The 25,426-nt window shown below is 35.4% G+C and overlaps 1 protein-coding gene across 2 annotated transcripts; it reads right to left on the reverse strand.

The window, feature by feature from the left end:
• Positions 1 to 4,504: 4,504 nt before the first annotated feature.
• Positions 4,505 to 25,426, reverse strand: LOC117330531. 2 transcript variants are annotated; one of them, XM_033888908.1, is made up of 6 exons: positions 24,980 to 25,426; positions 18,879 to 19,108; positions 17,472 to 17,679; positions 16,720 to 16,952; positions 14,563 to 14,791; positions 4,505 to 6,031 (listed from the first exon to the last, which is right to left on the reverse strand). In XM_033888908.1, the coding sequence occupies exons 1-6, from the start codon at positions 25,110 to 25,112 to the stop codon at positions 5,991 to 5,993; spliced, it is 1,074 nt and encodes a 357-aa protein (XP_033744799.1). In that variant the 5' UTR covers positions 25,113 to 25,426; the 3' UTR covers positions 4,505 to 5,990. The 2 variants fall into 2 exon arrangements, 1 of the variants encoding a protein (XP_033744799.1); XR_004533358.1 differs by having other exon boundaries at positions 4,506 to 6,031; positions 17,476 to 17,679.

Genomic DNA, 25,426 nt, shown 5'->3' on the forward strand with positions numbered 1-25,426 from the left:
AGTAAGAAAAACTGAAGGTGTTATAAGGAAATGTGTTGATTGGATTGCTGAGTCGCCCCGCTCTGCCGTCAGGTCAATGGGTGATATTTTACCCTTTGAAATGGACACAAACATTGGGGAATTCTTATTAGGCGCCAGGAAAAGTGACGGTTCCCAGTATGAACCGAATTCACTGACAGTTTTCATCGCGGAATTGACCGTTACCTACGTGAAATAAACTATCCATACAACATAATGACATCAGAGTTATTTAGCACCAGTCGACTCGACATATCAACACATATTGGTGATTTTGTTTATGTATCTCGCAGTTATATTATCCCATTAACTTAGAGATAATGAAGTTCGACTGTAGCGTGTGCCTTTTGAACACTCCAATAAAGTAAGAAATATTTTCTGCGTTTTATAAAATCGTCAGATATTGACCAGTTTACAGAACAGAACAAAACATTTTCCTTTTTAATGAACTGTTTTAATTAATATGAAAACATACCCCGATTTGATATAGAAATAATCAAATTATTGTAATTGAGAGGAAATAGGGTCTAGAGATACATATGAATTATTTGTTGTACAGCTCATTCCATTACTTATTTTTATTACAACTGGATATTCATAATCATAATGACATACGTTTATAGAATCTCGTCATTCGCTTGAAGGACTACTTCATGTAATGTGCTCTTGTTTGAAACGATCCATTCGATTTGCATTGTATAGCTTCATGCTTTGATTTTAAAGGGGCGTTACTGTAGTCTTGTTTGCAGGTTAATGAAATCAATTAAATTACTGTTGGTTGACACATTTTACTTTGATACTATTTGAAGTTATGATGTCGGATGTCCAAATACATCACAATATGAGTAAATAGATAAAAACAAAAACAAGATTCCAAAACTGTTAGCGTTTCACCTTCGGTATAAGCTGAAAGGCGTTTTCTGATAAAAATGGCATCAACATTTTCAGAGCGACTTTTATGCATGTACTGTGGTTTCTAATATACTGTATATATTTAATGAAATCAGTTGTGTGTGGAGAAAGATAAAAATGAAGTAAACCTATAGTTTTAACAACTAGACAAATTCGAAAATTGACAATATGAACATGGTATTGTTCGGGACTTTCATATCAAATCATAATGTTTTTTTGAATGTTTATTTTCTGGAAAGGCTTCCTAAAACGTATAGGTTTTGATTGGTTTAAAACCATGTATTATTTTCCAATAATACACGCTCGTGTCAATAACACACGCTCGTGTTAATAACACACGCTCGTGAGTCACGGCTGTTACAATGTTATTTATCACATACCTTTATTAATTACAACTTTCCTTAATTATGGAATCCATTTGCGGTTTCATGTGGCGTCACATCACTATGTATTATTTTCGTTTTCAATGAAGAAAAAAAATCGTCATCTCGTCATCATAAGTTCGTCAACTGATAAAAAAGTGTAGGCCTAGTTGACAGATCTAGCCAGTTTACACTTAATCAATATTTTTGTACTGATTATCTCCCTTCTGTTTTGTGCACAGAGTTTTTCGGAGGGATTGGTTGGTCTTTTTTCCAACAAGACCGGCATTGTTTGCCATGGTTTTCATCATATCAGAAAGCTTATTTGTCCCCACTGGCTGATTTTTAAACCAACGTTTACCGTTCTCGTTGTGATTGACAGCAAGATAAAAGTGAGATTCTGCCGTGGCCTGTGTTTCGCGTAAAGTTTAAATGATTTGATTGGACATCTGGATGAATTCTCGGGATTTGCAAAAAGTTTTGATTAAATGACTTCTGGTGAGTTGAATTGCCTCCACGAGTTTTTGTTGATCTTTCATTAAATTCCAAATATTCTTGGCCGTTTTCGTCAGTTTTCAGTTCAAGATCCCCCCATTTTAATTGCCTGTTTTCGTGGCACCCCCTGAACTCCAACAATTTTGTATTATGATACCACACAGTGTTGAGTAGAGACTGCGGATGGTCAAATCCCAGCTGACCACTTTGCCATAGAGCGTTTTCCTCATTTTCACTGACCGGCTCAGCCCTGTTCGGTTTATTTCCCAACCCTCGTTGTTTCAGTTCTTTCCTATGGGACTGTATCACCTGACGACTGGTGCTAAATAACTCTGATGTCATTATGTTGTATGGATAATAGTTTATTTCACGTAGGTAACGGTCAATTCCGCGATGACAACTTGTCAGTGTATCCGGTTCATACTGGGAACCGTCATTTTTCCGGGCGCCTAATAAGAATCCCCCAATGTATGTGTCCATTTCAAATGGTAAAATATCACTCAATGACCTGACGTCAGAGCGGGGCGTTTCAGCAATCCAATCAACAAATTTCCTTATAACACCTTCAGTTTTTCTTACTGTGTTTGGATTTCTTTTACTCATTATGTAATCACGCAAGTCTGTTATCAACGCTCGGGAGCAGTTGTAGATACATGATCAGACGGTGTTGTCATTGTTTGGGGGACGGGCGTTGGAGGGGGGGGGGGGGGGGGGGGGGGGGGGGGGGGGGGGGGCAGGCATAACTTGGAGAGAAGACGCAGGTAATGGGGGGTTACATGTTTGTACGGGCTGCTGTGAAGGAACAATGTGATTTTCTTCGTCATTTACAAACCCTTCCTCGTTATCCACTTCATCAAATATCATATCATGAAGAATTTCAAAGTTAACGTCCGAAAGTTCCATGTTATGATGATAGACTATGAGCTGTCAGACTCTAGCCTAGCAGACGACAGAAATGTCGGAGGACAATATTTATTTAAAAGAAATAAACGTACATTTTAAATATTCAAGTAATTGATTTTTATTTGTAATTAAATGCATTTACTTAAAAAAAAAATGTTTTCATAATTTTAATCAATGTTGTAAGATACAGCTTCACTTTATTTCTTCCAATGAACTGTCTATTTTTAGTTTCATGGAAAAGGGAATTCCCCTTAAAAGTAGTTCCGGCTAGTATGGTGATACAACATCTTGTATCACACATGTGTGATACAAACCGACAGAAAACATTCACCGAATTTGTTGTATCATTATTGTAAGATTACATAGGTATGTGATAAATAAGCAAAACCACCCATATGTGTTGATCTGTCGAGTCGGATCGCCCTCGTTTCTTGCGCGGAGGAAGCACTCGTGATATTTTCCTCCGCACAAGAAACTCGGGCGATCCGACTCGACAGATCAACACATATGGGTGGTTTTGCTTATGTATCTAATATTCACACAGACAAAATACGGTTACTGTAGCCGAGTGGGTTAATGGGTTAGTATTTGCTTATTTTTTTTAATCACGACGCGAGTTCGAATCCTACGAAGGCCGCTTTTTTTCACCCCCCTTTTTTTTAATTTAAAAAAAATCAATGCCATATGATAGATGTTCTTGATTGTAATACTGTAGTGCCTGTAAAGAAATGTATATTTTATCAACAAAATAATGCAATACTCAAGAAATAAATTACAAGCTTTTCCCGGGGTTTCTTTGCCGTTTTTCTATTAGAAAGAGGTAGATCTCAGAACTAAACCAAACCTGCGGCCTTCGTTATTAATTTAATTGCAAAATATCCTCGTCCTCGTTGTATATCCTGCAACAATACACGAATCATCGTTAATTATTTCTTGAATAATTATTAAATGAATAGTAGCGAGTCTGTTATAGAGGATAGCTAGCTCTTACTGAGGCGTCAGTATCACAGTGCATGCCAATTTGCAGATGAAAATAGATATATAGTTACTAAGATATGGCTGAAATTAACGAATGGAAATACTTTCTGCATGTTTCAATAATTCAATATTTAGACAGTTCAGCTGAACAATGTTAAGTGTCCACGTAACTAGAGTCTCAGTTTATGTAAGTTTTCATTTCAAAATAAATAAAAATTGTAGATATACTAAGGAAAGGAAAATTAGCCTTTGTGCGACGCTAACAGTACCAAAGCGAGTCTGTCATGTCATACTTTGAATCTATGTTAGATTCAAGTAGCTGTAGACATTCTTATCATCAAGATAATACATAATTTCAGACCGACATGAATTGTCAATACTGTCAGTTCTACCTATGTTATCAAGACCATCAGGAATTGTCTCCCTTCAATTGTGACAGAACGATCGAGTTTGGAGATATAAAGGAATTCTCTTTGTGTGTGTATGATAGAGATTTTAACATCAGTGTAGAAGTATATTGCTTGGTGTTCGTAGAAAACCAAATAAAGGAAACTGTCAGAGGAGATTTAAAGCCACAACCTCATTTTTGTCAAATAAATTCATATCGATTGAAAATATGCTGGTTCTAGACTGGTACGGTTAGCATTAGTCTCCTGGACTGGAAAACAATAAATTGATCACAGTAGGACTTGTTTTATTTGATATAGGGGACCTAGACAAACGTATATCGCAGGTATTCACACGCAAGCTTTCTCGTAATAAACTTCCTTAATACACCTCCCTTAGGAGCATTAACTACTAGAACATGCCTCGATGTCATAATAACTCACCAGTCAAACGCTCGAAATCACGTGACCACAGAGTCGCATTAGTACGCCACTATATGCCACTTTAAAAAAGACAGAAACACGACATTTTGTGTAAATTTATTAATCTTGTTCATGTTAGTACGTCAACGGTTTCTCATCAGACAGTTGTTAATAAGATATGCATAATAATATCTTGTTGACTTGTAACAAGCGTTTTCATTGGCCAAAATATCAGCCCATAAAACAAGCGTTTTCATTGGCCAAAATATCAGCCCATAAAAATGACGTTGGTGTTTGTAACGTTAGCTGACACTGCGGCGTAACAATTTCTAAAAGAAAAGACGCCATCACTAAAAGTAGATTTCCACAGACACCATGTAAAAAATTATAACGATTTACTTGAATATACGCTTTTTTGTTACGTTTGCCGTTACTACATCTACTGTAATACTCATTTTAAATAGTTATTGCTTTTGCTCTTTAATTGCAATTCAATGTTTATGATATATAAACACAAATGCTAAAACAAAACAATGATTTTCAACAGTTCAAATCGGTGCTATGAAAGGGAACTATTTGATCTGGTAGAGAGGTGGATATCGACCTCGTCTTTCCCCAAGACAGCCGGTACTTAACACTTCGATAAAACGTTCCTCATTTCCTCCAAAATTAAGTCCCCCTGTACACTTCCAACCCGTCAAACATAACGAGTTATATAAGTGATTGTTTTTCACATTTTCATTTCGTGTGAAAGAAGTAATTAAATCATGAAATCATGTTTAAAATAATCAGCTTAGACATTTCTAGACTCCCAACATGGACACAAATATGTACTTTGGTGTAAATATTGACTAGAGGATTACAGCTCCCACCTACACCTACACCTATATCTACACCTACACCTCGCGCCTATCCCCATATTCATCCTGCTCTTCTCTAGTAATGTTCTGTTTTTGTGAATAAGTATAGCCACAAAGCATTTCTAGTTATGAATTGAATAATGGTTATAAAATATGTAGTATAATTACAAAATAGCCTATCCCTAAATCTTCCCTCACCTTTTAAAACTTTTAGATATGCAAAACACTTTCACAACATTTTTGTGGTAAATATGATATTGTCAACATACATGATATTTCAATAGCACAACTATGTATTCTATATATTTATGTAAAAATAACTTCCTTCACATCAACGCCACGGTACAGAACTGTTTTCTTCGATTTTGTTTTTCTTGTCCAAATTGGCATGGATCTGCATATAATCCACAATTTTGAAATTTGCAGAAGAAAAACATTGTCATTTTTGGCACCGTTCATTACTGACAATTAGTATGGAAGAATAAATATGTAGCGACAACTACAAGAGGTCAATCCATGTGGTCCTGGTGACTCGTATCGAAAGTGACTTCAGAGTACAACGACGGAAGAATGAGTATAAGGCACCAGTTCACCGGCGGATGAAGATGTCACGTGACTTAAATTTCAGACAGTAGATGTCCATGGTTGAAGTTTTAGAACAACACGAAGGCAGCTAAAGGCAATAATAACAAACCTGAAAAGAGGGCAAGATATTCTGATTAAAAACAAAATTAAATGACCATAGAGGTTTTGCATTATTCAGAGTATCCTATAATAAGACCACACCCAAAAACCCACACAACATCATTCACACTTATATAAGTCTTCTACAATTACATATTTTTCATCCATATACTATATTGCATTAGATAAATTTCCCGTCATTGTAATTGCGAGAATAATTTTGATTAAAGCAACTCATGGCCTTCCCACCCCTAGTTAATAATGTATAGTGATTGTTTGGAATATATTTAGACTATTTGTTTCTAACGATAATCAATTTATTTGATCATTGTTTTTTAATCATCAGTATTTACCTACGAGTCTTATCTTCAATATCTGCCAACTTATGAAGTGTTCATTGTCTGTGAACATTTAAGTTTTTGCTATTGCAAAGGAAACACGAAAATGAAAAAATAGAATCATGGTACATGTATATACTTTATCAATGTTTGTATTACTTAACATGAAAGTCTTACCTCGGGGCTGTTTAATAGGTTGAAACCACAATGAAACAACCGCCGAACATCTCATGTAATTCATTTCGTAATTATTCAAATTTCAAATCCTTTTCGCTGCATAAAGTTACTTAATGAATCCAGCACAAAAATATCATCTATAACCATACTATATTGATATATACATGATTAACTTTTAGAACGATAAAGAATAATTTAGTCTTTCAGTTCACTATTGTTTCCTGCCGCTCACCGAATTTCCTCGTTTTATACAATAACAACGTTATGTCCCTCAAAGACCTTTTATTTCCTTTATTTTTGAAAGCTTTACATAGTTGAAACACTTTCGTAACTATAGATCCCTTTCTAATCCTTTCTAAAAATGTAAAAATGTAAACACATACTTTTGATAATCGGAACCACCACATACTGATGAGACAATGAACAGTTCTATCGGTTCAAGGACATAGTAGCTATTTCAATATACGGATCCAGTCTTTGTTAGTTTATGAAATAAAGATTACAAGAAATCAGGGATAATGCCTTGTACATTTAAAGGGCAGACGAGCATTTTGTCTGCAATCACCTCGACAATCTATGTAATCGAATTGAAAAAATGCAGAAAGTAATTTAATTGTATGTACTTTATTGATTCTCTGATGCTGCCAAACTACTTTCACACGGTGTTGCTATGGTTGGTAGTGCTGTATATTACTGGACCTTTAATTGCGTTCGGACCATAAATGCATCCTCAGCAAACACACCGGACAATGAATATGTCTGCTATAGGATACATTAGATAAGTCCTTTCTCATGCGGAAATAATCCTATGCATGTTGTTATATTGTAGTAAAGTGGTGCTGTTTGAGTTTGTCAGGAATGTGCAAAGCCATGTTTGTGTGAGGTTGTCGGCAATGTGTATAGTCATGCTTGTGTGAGGTTGTCAGCAAAGTGTGTAGTCATGTTTGTGTGAGGTTGTCAGCAATGTGTATAGTCATGTTTGTGCGAGGTTGTCAGCAAAGTGTGTAGTCATGTTTGTGTGAGGTTGTCGGCAAAGTGTGTAGTCATGTTTGTGTGAGGTTGTCAGCAAAGTGTGTAGTCATGTTTGTGTGAGGTTGTCAGCAAAGTGTGTAGTCATGTTTGTGTGAGGTTGTCAGCAAAGTGTGTAGTCATGTTTGTGTGAGGTTGTCAGCAATGTGTATAGTCATGCTTGTGTGAGGTTGTCAGCAATGTGTGTAGTCATGTTTGTGTGAGGTTGTCAGCAATGTGTATAGTCATGCTTGTGTGAGGTTGTCAGCAACGTGTGTAGTCATGCTTGCGTGAGGTTGTCAGCAATGTGTGTAGTCATGTTTGTATGTTGTTGTCAGCAATGTGTGTAGTCATGTTTGTGTGAGGTTGTTCGCAAAGTGTGTAGTCTTGTTTGTGTGAGGTTGTCAGCAAAGTGTGTAGTCATGTTTGTGTGAGGTTGTCAGCAATATGTATAGTGTAGTCATGTTTGTGTGAGGTTGTCAGCAAAGTGTGTAGTCATGTTTGTGTGAGGTTGTCAGCAAAGTGTGTAGTCATGGTTGTGTGAGGTTGTCAGCAAATTGTGTAGTCATGTTTGTGTGAGGTTGTCGGCAATGTGTGTAGTCATGTTTGTGTGAGGTTGTCGGCAATGTGTGTAGTCATGTTTGTGTGAGGTTGTCGGCATTGTGTATAGTCATGCTTGTGTGAGGTTGTCAGCAACGTGTGTAGTCATGCTTGCGTGAGGTTGTCAGCAATATGTATAGTGTAGTCATGTTTGTGTGAGGTTGTCAGCAATGTGTGTAGTCATGTTTGTATGTTGTTGTCAGCAATGTGTGAAGTCATGTTTGTGTGAGGTTGTCAGCAATGTGTGTAGTCATGTTTGTGTGAGGTTGTCAGCAATATGTGTAGTCATGTGTGCGTGAGGTTGTCAGCAAAGTGTGTAGTCATGTTTGTATGTTGTTGTCAGCAATGTGTGTAGTCATGTTTGTGTGAGGTTGTTCGCAAAGTGTGTAGTCATGTTTGTGTGAGGTTGTCAGCAATATGTGTAGTCATGCTTGTGTGAGGTTGTCAGCAATGTGTATAGTCATGCTTGTGTGAGGTTGTCAGCAATGTGTATAGTCATGTTTGTGTGAGGTTGTCAGCAACGTGTGTAGTCATGTTTTATTGAAGTTTTAAGGAATAATCTAAATTATTCTGTGTGTGGTGAGTATGGTTAATTCGTCATAGTATTTCTACTACAATACACTGTGTTATACCACTCTCAGGCCATTGCATAAATGTGCTGACTGTTGGATATATATGTTATATTCTACTGGTTGGATATAACCTTCCGCTTTTTTGATTGGTCTATAATTCGAACTTTAACCCGAACTGAAATTGCTATTTAGGTCATCAATAATCGAATGACGTCACATCACCGGGTCCGGGCCGTCACTTGTACACCTTATTTGCATACGCGAAATTAGACTTGGCCACGTTTACCTTTGATTCAAGCCGATATTATTGTGGTAGAAACAGGTCACACAACGCGTGATTTTTGGATATGGACTTTATTTCAAACCCGTAAGCTCGTGTTTTTTGTAACTTTAAAAAATAACTTACTCCAGTGAATTGAATTCCATATCCAACAACCTCTGTATGTATAACAATGAGTATATTACGCGGGTATGGTTTGATTGATTCAAACGTGCCGTAGGACATACTGCGTTAAAATACGCTATAAAATAATTCGTACATGACATTGTATTCATTTATTTTACAAAAGGCTTAAAGATCAATAATCTATAAAGTTTCTATCGATCTCAACAACTGTCTATCGACACATGATGTGTGGAGCACATTCCATACTACACGTAGTAACTTATGGTTTGTTTGGTAAACAATAAATATACTGATCGTGTCACCTGGAGTATCTGAAAGTAGTTCCGCTATTTATAACCATTATATCAATGTATCGTCCTTATCAGCCCAACCACTAAAGTAAACAGATTTACTAGAGTATTCACGCGTAGTGATATTTCTTTTTGTCAAACAGATATGTCAAAATTTCAAATTTGAATACACTGCATTAAGAAAAGACTGATAAAAAAAATACCAAACCTCAGTGGACTTTTATCATTACTTCTTCAATATCTACCGACATTTATTCAATTATTGATTACTTCCAAACGTTATGGTTTCTGCAGAGGGTTTCTTTCGGCAGATGTATTCAACAACATAACATACCGCTCAGTCCTAAATAAAACTTACATCAACAACATAACATACCGCTCAGACCTAAATAAAACTTACATCAACAACATAACATACCGCTCAGTCCTAAATAAAACTTACATCAACAACATAACATACCGCTCAGTCCTAAATAACTAAGTATATATACATATGTATTTGTTTGTATGGTAATTTTAAACAGATTCTACATTGTTTCCTTTTCAAATTATCTATTGTCAGTAGGAATAATGTTAACTATCATCCTATGTGTCCATCACGCCGATCTAAGATGCATTAGCGATAATAACGACACACATATCAAACATAGCTAGATGCACCAAATGATCTAATATCAGTCTCCTGTTTTCCATTCACCATAACCATTCGTACTGTGTATCGACAAATCGGCCCTGTCTTGGGAATTCAAATTTCACCGTTATTAGCTATATGAGGGTTACTCGCTGTGGCAACCACATCTAATAAACTGCCGCAAAGATTTTGTTGTGTCCGACTTAATTCATACATTGTAATCAACACTAAGTAAATATCGTAGGAACAGAATAGACTAATGTACTGGTAAATAGATGAAACATTCCATAGAAAACCCTTATGCATAAAGCGAATCATAAGTCATACTTTACACATAGAAAAAATGCCGACAAAACAACTAAAACCAAAATTCCAACTCAATATTTATAAAACAATGGCAAAACATGACCGAAAATATAGATCTTCATGGAGACACATAAGAAAGGAGACCACGTGTTTCGGAAGAGTAAGCGTCCGATCTGCAGTGATTGCTATTGATGTAATACCTGACACGAATTTTCCATTGACTGATAAAAGGAAATATCCATGTTTTTTTTATTATAAATTTTCCCTGATCTCATGAAATATGAAAATCGAACACAACTCCTCCGAAAATAAACCCCAAAAAGAAAAAAAACCCATAACAATTCAACTCCAGCAGGAAAAAAACAACAAAAAAGTGACTACGATTCTCAATAAAGCTATGATGAATATGGTAGTATACTGTTTTACCAACGTGCTATTTGAGAGATTCTGTATTCACAAGCCAGCTTAATTCGTTTTACTGACTCTCAACCTAGTCGGGAGATGCTAGCGCATGCACTTTTGCTTTTAAATGTATCCCTAGCGACCCATACAATCTATCAACCCTAGTGCCTATCTACCGATCACGACCATGGGCATACCTCGTCTAACTCATCCACAGCATAATCATTTGCATCATCGTTGCAAGTTCAAAAACCGCCTTAAATAATTTCGTAATCAAAATGGCAGATTTCCAAAACCACAATAATTTAAAGTAAATTTGAACTTTGATTTCATATAATCTGTTTCAATAATGCAAAATCATCCATAAAAATTGTTCTTCCGATTTTAATACTCTATTATGCAAATGTGACACTTTTGATTATGGGCAATGTCTTTATTACTTCACTTAAGGATTGAATCTTGATTTGGTCGATTTCATGGGGTCATGAATTGAGTTGCTCTTGAGACAAATTTAATGAACTGCGAAGCAGTTCATGTTGAGTTTGTCTCAAGAGCAACTCAATTCATGACCCCATGAAATCGACCAAATCTAGATTCAATCCTTATATTTCAATTGGTTTTTTTTTTTCGAATAAAAAAGTTGGTCTAGATATTAATATCTTGTAGCTTGTGCAAGTCTAAATACGGAAAAGCCCGAGGAGTTCGGGATTGTGCATGTCTAGTCGGTCGAGTAAAATAGTCCGCTATTTTAGGATTGAAAAACAGTATAACTTTTTCAAAATAAAAGTATTTAGCATATCTGGTCTTTCATAAAATACAAGAATACATTATAAATTTGATAATTTTAATAATTATTCGATGCTTATAACAGCAATGTAGAAAAAGTGAAATCGTTCCGCGGAAGGATTTTAACCATGTATTCATACGCACTGATCAGTGTTAATCTGGTCAAATTCATGAGCAAATGAAACAGATTAAGTTTGGTAGTTTCATTGAGTCAAACTTGAGTAGAAATTGAAATATTTTTATTTGTATGTGATATCTTTTCCACTATGATGACGTCACACTACCCTGTGACAAGAGTTCGTCAAATGGATTTTCAATAGCATCTTATTCTCTGATAATGACATCGGGTTGCGTTCGTCCTGTAGAATCAATTTAGTGATGTTTTCATTTACTTTCTCTTCCTAATAGCTTTCCATTATTAAATTATCAAATGAAATCCTTCAATTGAAATATCAATTGCTTCCTACATATAACTGTTAGAATAAAATACAGTGAAGACGCTAATGAGATTTGACACATATATATTTATTTTGGTACGTTCTCATGATCGATTCATATCTCTTGATTTCACGACTGATAAACTAGATATTCAATCATTTGATGTTCGCGTTGCTTCCCACATTGAATGGTCATACATTGTTTATAAGTGATACTGTACAGTATCAAACGTTTATGTCGGGACCCATACAACAAACGATCAGAGTCAAAGAAATTCCACATGCGGTCTATGTACTTCACGATGATAGCATAAGCTATATACAGAAGAACGCTATTACACGCTATATTGAGAGTACGTCTGGAGACCCTGTCCACTGGTATTGTACAGATGTTTAGAGAAACCCCACATATTCAACGAGGTCATGGTATGGTGAACCCGTGTACGCTCGGATAAAAGATAGTAGTATAGACAAAAAGCAAGGAATGCCCACATAATAACGATACCATAATGGCAACTCAAATCGATAAAACATTAGCATCATTTGAAAAATAAGATAGATTTTATGGGAGATCATTGAAAAAATACAATGAGACCAGGTGAGCCGGAGGGTTGAGGGTCGGCTTTACTGACAACAACCGCCATACAAATCTAGGTCCAGTTCGGGTTCAGTCATATTCTCAAAATGAGAACTAGGATGGTTCCTCATTGTGTGATACCTGTCACACTCTAACACTCTGAGGTAACATGAGTAAATCGTACTATCAAAAGGCAATGGTTTACCGAATCCACGTATTCTTGGACAATAGCGACAACCGTCTAGATTACGTGTATAAACTTATATAAATGGACTTCAGTTTCAAGAACCTTCACATGATTAGACAAAGGAACACATCGGGAAATCCTCACACATTCAGACAATTGATATACATGTGGGGAAGAAAATTGAATATCCTTCACGCAGTAAAGCTAAGAGGACAGAGGTCCCTCACATGAAATTAGCCAAAAGACAAAAGGGACTATTACCTGAAGATTAGGAAACATTCAGGCACTTAAACGAAGACGGAATTGACAGCACTATAACCAACACACGCTTACACATGGACAGACGGTTTATGGGGAAAGTTCACATACACATGGACACACGGTATTGTGGAGAAAGTTCACATAGCTAGAAAAAGGGGAAAGTGGTATCAAGAATTCCTTTACAACGACAAATAAAAATAAAATTATTGAGGGCGTGTATTTCCTAAAATAGACACTTATTGATCATACCGACAATATCTCACCACGGACACCGCACTGCGTTGTTATAACACATATTTTAGAAAAGAGAATCGCCATGCACATTCGAGACTCATTTTCCTCTTGCTGAACATAAAGTGGATGCCTTGCCACAAACACCTCACGGCGTTGTTTTGAGACGTTTTGGTCATGCGAAGTCACCACCATAATAAACATCAATGAAATATAACTACCAGCGTAGAATTCTTGAGGGAAGGTATACAATGAGTTATGGCTTTCATCTTCTGTGTATGGAACATATTCAGTTCTTCCAAGTACCAGTTACACTTTATCGCGTGGGCGAATATATTTGATTTTTAGGAGTGTGCATCTTGACTGAAGCTAGCTATGTATATGCATCCCACAAGTAGACTTATAACTGATATTCATGAAGAACGTCCGCTTATATTTCATTATAAAAAGTGTTATACCGATGGATTTAATATAGTTTTTACCAGCACAGAGATCCTGAATTCTGATAATATTGGGGTACTTTAGGGAATGCGAGATATTGATGATGTAGGACCCTTTTGTCGCATTGGAAAACTGTACTGATGGTTTTAGAGTTTCTTTGTATTGTCGTACATATAAAAATGTTTACATAAACAAAATAATATAGGAAACAAACTTTTAAAGACATTGATCTATAGCGTTTGACAATTTAAATATAATTCTTTTTGAAAATCTCGTAATTCATAGCTTACCATACCAGCGTACCAAACTACTGCATATTGACATAATCAATGGCAAATACTGGCTATTCTATAAAAAAACACATCTTAGTAACGAATACTAGTACACTAATGGAAAACAATACGGATGTTATTTTACGACGAAATCCCCCCAACCAACACCCACAGACACACACCTTCACACACAAATAAAAACAACAACAACAACAACAAACATTCCTCCATCCTCGATCACTTTCTTCTGAACAAAAGAAAAATCACATTATTTTTTGCATGTTAACATGGACTATGTCATAAAAAATGGGTTTTGGAAGTGTTTAAGTGATTCGTTGTCTAGAGGCAGCCATCACCAAGGAACAACATCATTATACCAATTACTGTATTAGTTTTGATCTACTTTAAAAAGCGGAAATTCTTTTTATCCCGTTAATTTCATATCGTTTTATCTTGTGTAAAGTTTCTAACAATAGAAACAAAACAGAAGGATAAAAGGCTAGATACAGGCACATTTCAAAGGCCTAATTTACTTGTTGACAGTCTTAATATTCAACGCTACTTTGTGTAAATTTCCCTTTTATCTTATTTAATTGGAAGTTAATGAACTGTAACTTACCTATTTTTATATGAAGAGTCTTTTGTATTGTATCGGAACTATTAATGTATGGCGAATCATCTAAATTCTGTACGTCCGGACACTCATCGGCGACGAATCCGGCTGGAACCTTGTACACGCCGAAGAAGAGTTCATCGTCGTTTGCATATTGTATTACTTCAAACTTAATATTGATTGTATTGACGCTGCAACACCAGCGAGGTTTTATATGTGTATGGCAAGATAATGTCTGAAAATATGAAGGAAAATCATACGTTTTATAAATATGAAATATTGTCATTATCATAGTTTTAAAATTAATGTAATTGATACAACTAGAAAAAGGAAGGCGAAAAAAAGTTCTATATTTGTATGAAAATATGATGTCTTAAACGATAATATCTGAAAAGATGAAGGGAAATCATACGATTAACATGTTTAAATGTAATTGATACAATCTAGAAAAAGGAAGGCGAAACAAAGTTTTGTGAAAAGACAATGTCTGAAAAGATGAAAAATATGATACAGTTTTATTTGCGTATGGCCAGATCATGTCTGAAAAAATATCATATTGTTTTATGTGTATGGCAAAATTATGTCCGAACGTCGTCAGAAATCATACAGTTTTGGTGATAGGAAGACTATCACGGTCCTATATTTTTATCAGTTGTTGACATACTCAAAGAATCTTTTCTGATTTTTATCCAAAAACATTTATTTTTCGGAAAATAATCCCACAGCTCAATGTAGATATTGCTTTTTACGGACAGTTGTGGGAAATAAATATCATTGTGGCGAATACCATACTTATAACTTAAATCAAATACTAGAATACTCGATTGAAACCGTGGTAATCACTTATATATTTAGATCCAGGCCTTACTACAATTTTTGATCGAATCGACGTCATGATTGCGTTTGTATTACAGGGTAAATAGGTCGTAGTTGATTGCTTCACTATGATGTTGTTACGGAATAGTTCTTGTTCTATTCCTCTGAGCAAAACTGTCATTTAGAAACCTAAAGGTTGGGGATTAATGAGTTTATATGCTACAAATATTGTGTTTAAACGTACAATCATCGATTAATGCTATCTCAGAAAGTATAAGCTAGATCAAAGACGTAACCGGATATTGCTATTTCTTGAAGCGGAAGTAAGTTGACTGATTTGTCCCTCGGTCAGCGTTAAGTCGTTTGTCATAGAAGATATCGGCTCTGTAGTGACAGTGTCTTATTACTAGTCTTTTATGGCCGTGACGAATTTGATGGAGAAAGAAAAGCTGAAAATAAAACGTGGCTAAGGAACTTAGACTGGTAACTCTCGTTTGAATCGTGTCTCCATGACATCTACTAATTAAAGGGATCTTTCGCTAAGACATACATGAATTTATGTTGGCTCTGTATGTGTTTTTGTTTAAGAGTTAAAAATCGCCACAACAGCTTAAATCACAAGAAGATATGCAGTCGAAAAGTATAATGGATAGGAAGAATAGAAATTAATGCCTAAAAGAGATTTAGACAGCAGATCATTTTAGGTTTCTTCAACATTACCAAAAGATTTTATCAAAATGGTCATGTACGATTTAAGAATATGCAAAATCAATAGCATAATTTAGTAGAATCACCATCAGTAGGCTACTAATAAGACGATTAAATGAAATGTTAATATTAACAGTAAATGTCAACACAAGGTTAAACCTTAAGAACCCATGGATTTCGAAGTAGTGTCATGTAGTGAAAAGCTAATAATATTAATTTTGAAATATACATATACATACAATGCTTCATAATAATATTTGTAAACTATATATATACAGAAAATCATTAGACAAATGGAGTTACATGTCGACATGCAACAGACTCGACGCAATTCGGTCTGATAATCTACATTGTACACTGAAGGATAAATAACTACTCCTCCTCCTGGCTAACTGACGTGATATGTGGTAGTTCATGTCCATCCCGGTAATTTGTATAACAATGTAATTTATAAGGGATTAATGAAAAACGGTACGACGCATATTCTGCCAAAAATCTTGTTTTGCTAAACTTGCAGTGAGTCAATTAACCAGGGCGATAATTTGTTTAATTAGTTCAATCAGAATAAATAATGCGTTAGAATTGATTACGCTAGTATAAATCACCCTACTTACACATCGATTCAGTTCTTACATTTACCTTAAAGGGTCGACCGGAAGTCGTTAATCCAAAGAACCGGATACGTGTTGAACAGTCGTGGATTGCAATGTTGAGTATCTCAATACAAGTTAAGGAATCACTGTATATATCCGGTTTCTTATGAAATCCAACAGTACAGCTGTTGGCCCACATTCCCTTCCACTTAAAGTATTTAAGCTGTGGTCCAACCATATTTACTCTGTTAGCGTTGCATGCAGGAGTATCTGCCAACACTGGTGAAACAGAAAGCATTATATGTATTATATATATAGTCAAAATATAGATGAACTATCTATAGATTATTATGATAAAAAATATTAATATAGTTTTCATTTGATGTACCATGATATCAGGTCAAGGCTTTAATGACCTTTGGACTTTTAATGTAAAATACTTGAACAATGTTGAGACTTTAATTCTTTGTCCAGAATATAGTTTTTATTTGTGGTTTTCATCAGTTAAGAAACAACAGGAATTAAATCATGCACCTGGTCATTGTACAATGTATCTAAGATACGATAAAATAATCTGAAATGAAAATATCAAGGTTCGCTCTAATTGCCATTTGTCTAAGCACTAAATTAGTTTTAAAAAATACAATGTACGTTAAACCGTCACCGTCTTGTCCAACAACTTTGAAACTTAATATCAACTGAGCAAATTATATTTTAGTCCTATTGTAGTACGCGTATATCCGGTTAGCACCTACATAAATATGTTTATACCTGAAGGTTGTGACGTAACAAACATACCTACAGCGTTGAAAGGGTCTGTGGTGGTTGTCGTTGTCGTTGTTGTGGTGGGCGGAAGGCAGTCGTCATATACACTTCCGGGCGTCATAGCGAAAACCCGGAAGAAGAAGTTACTGTTCGTTGAGCGGTTATTGTGGAGTTTGATTTGTATTGATTCGGTATTGCAGCACCATCTTGGTGAACTAGGTTTTGTATGACAATTGAACGTCTGCAATTGGTAAAAAGGATAGAACCAGTAAGGAACAACTAGTACTGGCATTAGCGACAAGCAAGACTAGAACTCGCCAAACAGATGAATGCCTATGATAAAAAAAACAGAAGGAAGCAACTTTTTATATTTTATAAATGCGTACAGGGATACATATGTGATGTATTCTTTAAAAAGTATATTCATACCATGCCACAGTTTCAGCAATATCCCTTAGTTTAAGATTTTAGGAAAGCATTACAGGTGTTCAAGAAAGATTCTTAACTTAAATGTTTTCTCTATATTAATAATGTTTTCCTATACAAATATCAATTTAATGGATGTTCCTAAGTTAAGGATGAAACCGTTCCAGATACATTGCATGTGATCGAGTGGTATAAGGTGTTCCTTTTGGAATTTTATTGCATTTCTCTAACAGCTATTGTTTTGAAAGTTCTTACTAAAGTTGTTCACTATCCAATCAGATTAAAACAACAATTTAGCAGGTAATCTAGGAAGCCATTGCTAAATGACCATAAGAACAAAATCGGTCACATATCGATCCATGCATCCCATAGTATCAGAATACGAAATTATCATAATTATACAATAATAGGAAATATCATTAGAATATTCTTAATTGGCATCGACTGAAGTGAGTGTTATCACTCTTCCAACTTTACTGGACGCGGTATTCCAATGTTTCTAAGGGAGTAGTTCCTTAGATCATAGCAGCCCGTTCGATTTCGCATGTTTACACCGAGGAACAGCTCCCTCGAGATTGACAGAACTTTGTAGGATCAATGGCACACGAAATACCAGTTCTATATATCTTTGTTTTTCCTTGCTTCCCTACACCAAAGAGGCTTTTACTAAAGTTCACACTATCCGCGGTCAAACCCTGTACGCAATAACTTGCCACGGTGTATCTCAGGAATACTTTGCCATCGGTGGATGTATGTGGGTGTTACGATATTTTGTTAGTTGATAACAATATATCGCCGTGTGATAGTCCTATAGAGCGATTAGTTCTTGAAACAATAAGCAAATTAATCGATATGGTCAAAAAAACTAGCGAAAAGCTATTGCAAAATGGATATGGTTTATTTTTAAGGAACTATGCGGTAATGATCTAAAGGCATTTGAGCCCAGAAGTAGCATTTCCTGATATAATGCCTAGAATTCAATTAAGATCAGACTCACAAATGTTATTTACTCACCCTGGCAGGAGTTGTGAAGTTAATTCCATAGTATTCTATATCTGCTGAACAATCCACAAATTCAAAGCTGAGTATTTCTACACAAATGTAATGCTCTCTTACAGACGTCCGTTTGCTAAATTCTATAACGCAGTTCCGGATACTTGATCCATTCCATCTATAATAGGTTGACTTTTCGTTGGCGAAATTTGATCTATAAGCCGAACATGATTCTCTGTTATGTAATATAGCTGCAATAGAGTGAATAACCAATTTATTTACCATTACACAACACAAGTAATATCTATAAATATTTATAACAGCCATTGATCGAAAAGATAAAGATATAATCTGGGTAAAGTTATTCGTTTAGGATTCAAACCATGTTTAAGGAAATTAACCATACAGTCACAAATACAATATAATATATACTGATGTTTTTGTGAAATATAAACTTCCTACTGATTTCTTAGCTTGATTTTGTTTTTTTAATATTCTGTATGCTACTGCTATAAGTAGCGTTGTCATACACAATTTTGATATATATGCATAATATTTTGTTTAATTATTATCATCACGCAAACCTATTGTCATAACCAACATCTAAAGATACAGAACCGCTAACAATGATTATAAACAATACATGTACTACTTTGTATCAATAACAAAATAACACTATGGAATACAGACAGTGGAAATTAGACTTATCAAAACATTAATTGGATGTGCATTCACATCGAGTTTTCAGATCATTTCGCTGTTTGTAATACGAAATCTTTCACTGGTATAATTCAAAGATAAATAGTTTTGATTCAGCTTTTGAAAATCGTTGTAAACAAATGCGATTTGGATTGTACAAATCAATTCTCATGTGAATACTTTGGTGGGAATATGGCGTCTCATAGATATTGAAACCCAATATATAGGACGCCTGTTGTTATTTGTGATAGGGAGTTGATATGGGTAATACATTGAATGATTTCGCTCTTAAACAAAATTTACGGTCTGAATGAAATTGTCCTTGGGGTAAACACACTTAAAAGATTATTTAAATAGTCGCTCTAAATCTCAAAGTGGGCCATTTCTGCCATAATCAATTAGTGATATTATTTTCTAAGGGGTGAGGAAGGCAAATGGCTAATATCTAAAAAACAAACAGCATTCACTCATGCACTAGTGGCCGATTATGATCATATAACGAGGACCATGATGTGTCAGTATTCGTTAATCTTTCACTTTGTTGAATGTCTGTTATCAAAGATACATGTGATAGACCGCTGAAAAATTTCACAGCATAACACCGCCAAGAGGAAGCAATTTAGAAAAGTAACCTCAAGTCCCACCTCCGATCTTGACCCCATGAATAATCAATCTATAATTGCGAATATGATCGGTTAATAAATACTGGAATCATTTGTCGGAAACACAATTCATTTGTTTTGTTTAGGCATAACGACACCGTTAATTAGCGGTGGCCAGCATCCAATCGATGGTAGTTTTTCCTATGGGATTGTGTTACTGCCAACTCCCAGGCACCGCTCACGATAACATGGCTTCTTCAAACAGCGGCACCGATTTCAACAGAATTTTTTCTATGATGATCAAAGAAGGATTTAAAAAAAAAATCATTACAGATGAATATTTCTCGTTTGTTTTAAAAACGATACAAAACTATAGCCCATCCTACTCGTCAAACCGTCAAGCTCATGAATGATCTAGATTGTAATTTTAATCAGACATTTTCCCACGTTTTCTTCAAAATAGAAACCGTCTTAACCCATGATAAAAGTCACAAAAACGCTTGTAATGTATATATCTCATAAATGTAATATTATCTATATTTAATGCATTGGGTTAGTGTGACCAAAATAGAAAATAACACATTTGAATGTACACTGAGAAGGCGGAGAAGGACGAAACAGTTATATGATGTCCCTACCATCACTGACGAGTCGGAAAAGGACGAAACAGTTGTATGATGTCCCTTACATCACTGACAAGTCTGAAAAGGACGAGTTGTATGATGTCCCTAGCATCACTGACGAGTATAGGGGTTTATATAGACATCGTGTCAATAAGGATCACTCAATGATGTATAGACAGTGTGCCAATAAGGGTAAACTGAATTATATCGACATCATGTCAATAAGGATCACCCAATTCTATATAGACAGTGATTCGATAAGGGTTCATATAGACACTGTGTCAATATAAGCTAATCCTATATAGACATCATGTCAATAAGGATCACCAATTTTTATATAGTAATGTGTCAATAAGGATTAACTATATTATCGACATTGTGTCAATAAGAATCACCCAATTCTATATATAGGTTGTCAATAAGGGTTTATATAACACGTTATTTGTCGGATTTGACCAAGTTTTGTATGCCAGGGTTTGATGGTGACGCAGGAGACGCTCACTCAACTGGAACACCTGGTCCTAACATAATTGGGCTTTTCAGGAACATCCATGTAAATATTTATTTAATGTTTATATTTTGTTCTCGTTAACTCGGTGTTAGTGTGAAATATGGTGTCGTTAGTATGTCGGTATTCTTTGTCAATAATCTACGATTACCACTACATACACTTTGAATTTGAAATTTAGTTTTTTTTCCTACTTTCTATCTACCAATTTGTATTCTTGTACCATGCATAGCATGACTTCAGGTTCAGTCATAACTTTGGGCGTCCGTCTATGTGAGAACAGTAAAGTGTTTTAACCGTAAATCGTGGAGAGGTTGCAAACAAATTAGTCACCAGCAATGTAGAAAGTCATGCTACTGCGTCTCAGATGTGACAATTCAGTGTGATCGCACTGTAGGTTGGCCATTGATTAGATATTTCGTCCATGAGCACCGTCATCAAATTACCTTGGCTAGTGTGATAGTACATAAAATCCTGGCATGAAGGTAATGGAATTGTATCAAGCCATTCACGATATTATTTGCATGTGTAAATAATATCAACAGATTATCCTGTACATTTTCGGTGTAACCGCATTGGGACTGAGGTACACTGTACATGTACACGTGTTTATTATCTATATTATGCACTTTCTACGTGGCTATTTTTATCTACAGTCTTATATAACCAGCCATTACACAGCAAACGTGCACGTGTTTTTTAATATTCAGATTACGCCGAAGTAGGAACAATTGCACGTGTATCACAATCCTAATACGACACGATGTGAGGTACAGTCAGACTCGTCTAGACTAAACAGTGATACACTTGAATTAGACAAACGGTGATACACTTGAATTAGACAAACAGTGATACACTTCAATTAGACAAACAGTGATACACTTCAATTAGACAAACAGTAATACACTTGAATTAGACAAACAGTGATACACTTCAATTAGACAAACAGTGATACACTTCAATTAGACAAACAGTGATACACTTCAATTAGACAAACAGTGATACACTTCAATTCAACAGTGATACAATTTTAATTAGACAACATCATAAATAAGATTAATTCTAAAAACATGATGTACTTATTCAATAAGCCACCTGTAGGCAATGTGATTAGACACTAAATAGTCACCACCTAATTGTATGTAGAAAGTTTGATGATATATCGCCTTGTTGTTTTTAGACATTGTGATTAGTAAATAAGGATAACCTTGTTTTATATAAACAATATGGCTATAGTCAGTAACTCACTTACTTGTATACAAACAATGTAATTAGTAAGTTAGCCACATAATTATATAAAGACAATGTGACAATAAGTCGATTAACTGTATCAATAAGGATAAATTAGTGAAATCTGTGTCAACAAAGGGTGACTGTGTATATAGACAGTGTGTCGACAAAGGGTGACTGTGTATACAGACAGGGTGTCAACAAAGGGTGACTGTGTATATAGACAGTGTGTCGACAAAGGGAGACTGTGTATATAGACAGTGTGTCAACAAAGGGTGACTGTGTATATAGACAGTGTGTCGACAAAGGGTGACTGTGTATATAGACAGTTTGTCAACAAAGGGTGACTGTGTATATAGACAGTTTGTCAACAAAGGGTGACTGTGTATATAGACAGTGTGTCAACAAAGGGTGACTGTGTATATAGACAGTGTGTCAACAAAGGGTGACAGTGTATATAGACAGTGTGTCAACAAAGGGTGACGTGTATATAGACGGTGTGTCAACAAAGGGTGACGTGTATATAGACAGTGTGTCAACAAAGGGTGACTGTGTATATAGACAGTGTGTCAACAAAGGGTGACAGTGTATATAGACAGTGTGCCAACAAAGGGTGACTGTGTATATAGACATCGTGTCAACAAAGGGTGACTGTGTATATAGACAGTGTGTCAACAAAGGGTGACTGTGTATATAGACAGTGTGTCAACAAAGGGTGACTGTGTATATAGACAGTGTGTCAACAAAGGGTGACTGTGTATATAGACATCGTGTCAACAAAGGGTGACCGTGTATATAGACAGTGTGTCAACAAAGGGTGACTGTGTATATAGACAGTGTGTCAACAAAGGGTGCCTGTGTATATAGACAGGGTGTCAACAAAGGGTGACTGTGTATATAGACAGTGTGTCAACAAAGGGTGACCGTGTATATAGACAGTGTGTCAACAAAGGGTGACTGTGTGTATAGACAGTGTGTCAACAAAGGGTGACTGTGTATATAGACAGTGTGTCAACAAAGGGTGACTGTGTATATAGACATCGTGTCAACAAAGGGTGACTGTGTATATAGACATCGTGTCAATAAGGATTACCGAATTATATATAGACATCATATCGATAAGGATCACCCAATTCTATATAGACATGTGTTATTTAGGGTAAACTGAATTATATCGACATCGACTCAATAAGGATCACCTAATTCTATATAGACATCGACTCAATAAGGATAAACTAGTCCTATATAGACACAGTGTCAATAAGGATCACCTAATTCTATATAGACAGTGTCAATAAGGATCACCTAATTTTATATAGACATCATATCAATAAGGATCACCCAATTATATATAGACATAGTGTCAATAAGGATCACCTAATTCTATATAGACATAGTGTCAATAAGGATCACCGAATTATATATAGACATCATATCAATAAGGATCACCCAATTATATATAGACAGTGTGTCAATAAGGATTACCGAATTCTATATAGGCATGTGTCAATAATGATAATCTAGTCCTATATAGACATAGTGTCAATAAGGATCACCCAATTTTATATACGTGTAGGCAGGCGTTATTTAGGGTAAACTAAATTATATCGACATCGACTCAATAAGGATCACCTAATTCTATATAGACATAGTGTCAATAAGGATCACCTAATTCTATATAGACATCATGTCAATAAGGATCACCCAACTATATATTGGTACGTAACAATAAGGGTGATTTTAATTGTATCGACATCTAGTCAATAAGGATCACCCAATTCTATACATATATTGTGTCATTAAGGATCACCCAATTTTATATAGACATGTGCTATTTAGGGTAAACTGAATCATATCGACATCGTGTCAATAAGGATAAACTGATCTATAAAGACAGCCTGTCAATAAGTGTAAGTTAAACTATTTTGGCAGTGCCTCAATAAGGATAAAGTTCTTCCAGTACTTATTAGTAATTATATACAGATCGTCAGTAAGAGTCAACAAAGTCTATAGAGACAATGTGAAAATAAGGATCATCTTATTGCAATACGATTGTTCAACAATTTACTTCCTTCCAAACGGACAATGCAATTATTCAATAAGCCACTTAATTGCACATAGTCAATGTGATTAGTAAATAAACCAATTAATTGTTTATAGACAATAAGTCAATAAAATTTATCAACAAAATAAGAAACATATTAGACCAATACGATAGATGATGATGAGAAATTCCACAAAATACACAAAGCTGCATATCCATTGACAGTTGTGATGTCAGAATAAATTCAGCACACTTCCCTTGAACTTTACATAATAATTACCGTACAAGGAAATACGTCACATACAGGGACTTATCTATATATACAAATACATTTATCGATTAATAATCTCCATTACAGGTTATACTATAAAGACATTAAAAATCATTTATCGTTTTGTCAGTTAAAATACACTCACCTTCGCCAGTGACAAGAATTGGTTGTATGGTCAGTGATATATAAAATATGGCCAAATACAGACACTGGACCAAGTCCATCATTCGCCAAAAGCTTTCTCTTATTACACGCACATCTGCCGAACTACCCATCATTCTCGAGTAAGCATTCACATGCCGTGTTAACGTACGCTTCTCACTCGAACGAAAGCGCGTGGCTCACCATCACAACAGTCCGATACAGAGGCAGTTGCATCACGTGACCCGGGACATAAAATAAGTCCCCAGTCCCCGCCGTTGTTCCTATTTTATTCATTCAATGCCTGAAAATAGAATTAAGATGTTAGAAACATCTACCAGGATTCAATATGGGGAAGTGACATACATCTTTGTCATAAAATATCATCACTGAAGCAAATATGAAATCCTGTTTATAGAATACAATTTTTTGGGAAGTGAATTTCCTACAA

The sequence above is a fragment of the Pecten maximus genome, chromosome 7, assembly GCF_902652985.1.
Source record: "Pecten maximus chromosome 7, xPecMax1.1, whole genome shotgun sequence".
NCBI classification, from domain to species: Eukaryota; Metazoa; Mollusca; class Bivalvia; order Pectinida; family Pectinidae; genus Pecten; species Pecten maximus.

Bases quoted from the DNA above. Each gene is read 5' to 3' on its own strand.
- LOC117330531 (XM_033888908.1), bottom strand. From the start codon at position 25,112: ATGATGGGTAGTTCGGCAGATGTGCGTGTAATAAGAGAAAGCTTTTGG. The intron at 16,953-17,471 runs GTATGTTTGTTA...CTGTTTCACCAG, and splicing joins AGACCCTTTCAACGCTGTAG to TGTTGGCAGATACTCCTGCA. The intron at 6,032-14,562 runs GTAAGTTACAGT...CCCTCTTTTCAG, and splicing joins GACTCTTCATATAAAAATAG to GTTTGTTATTATTGCCTTTA.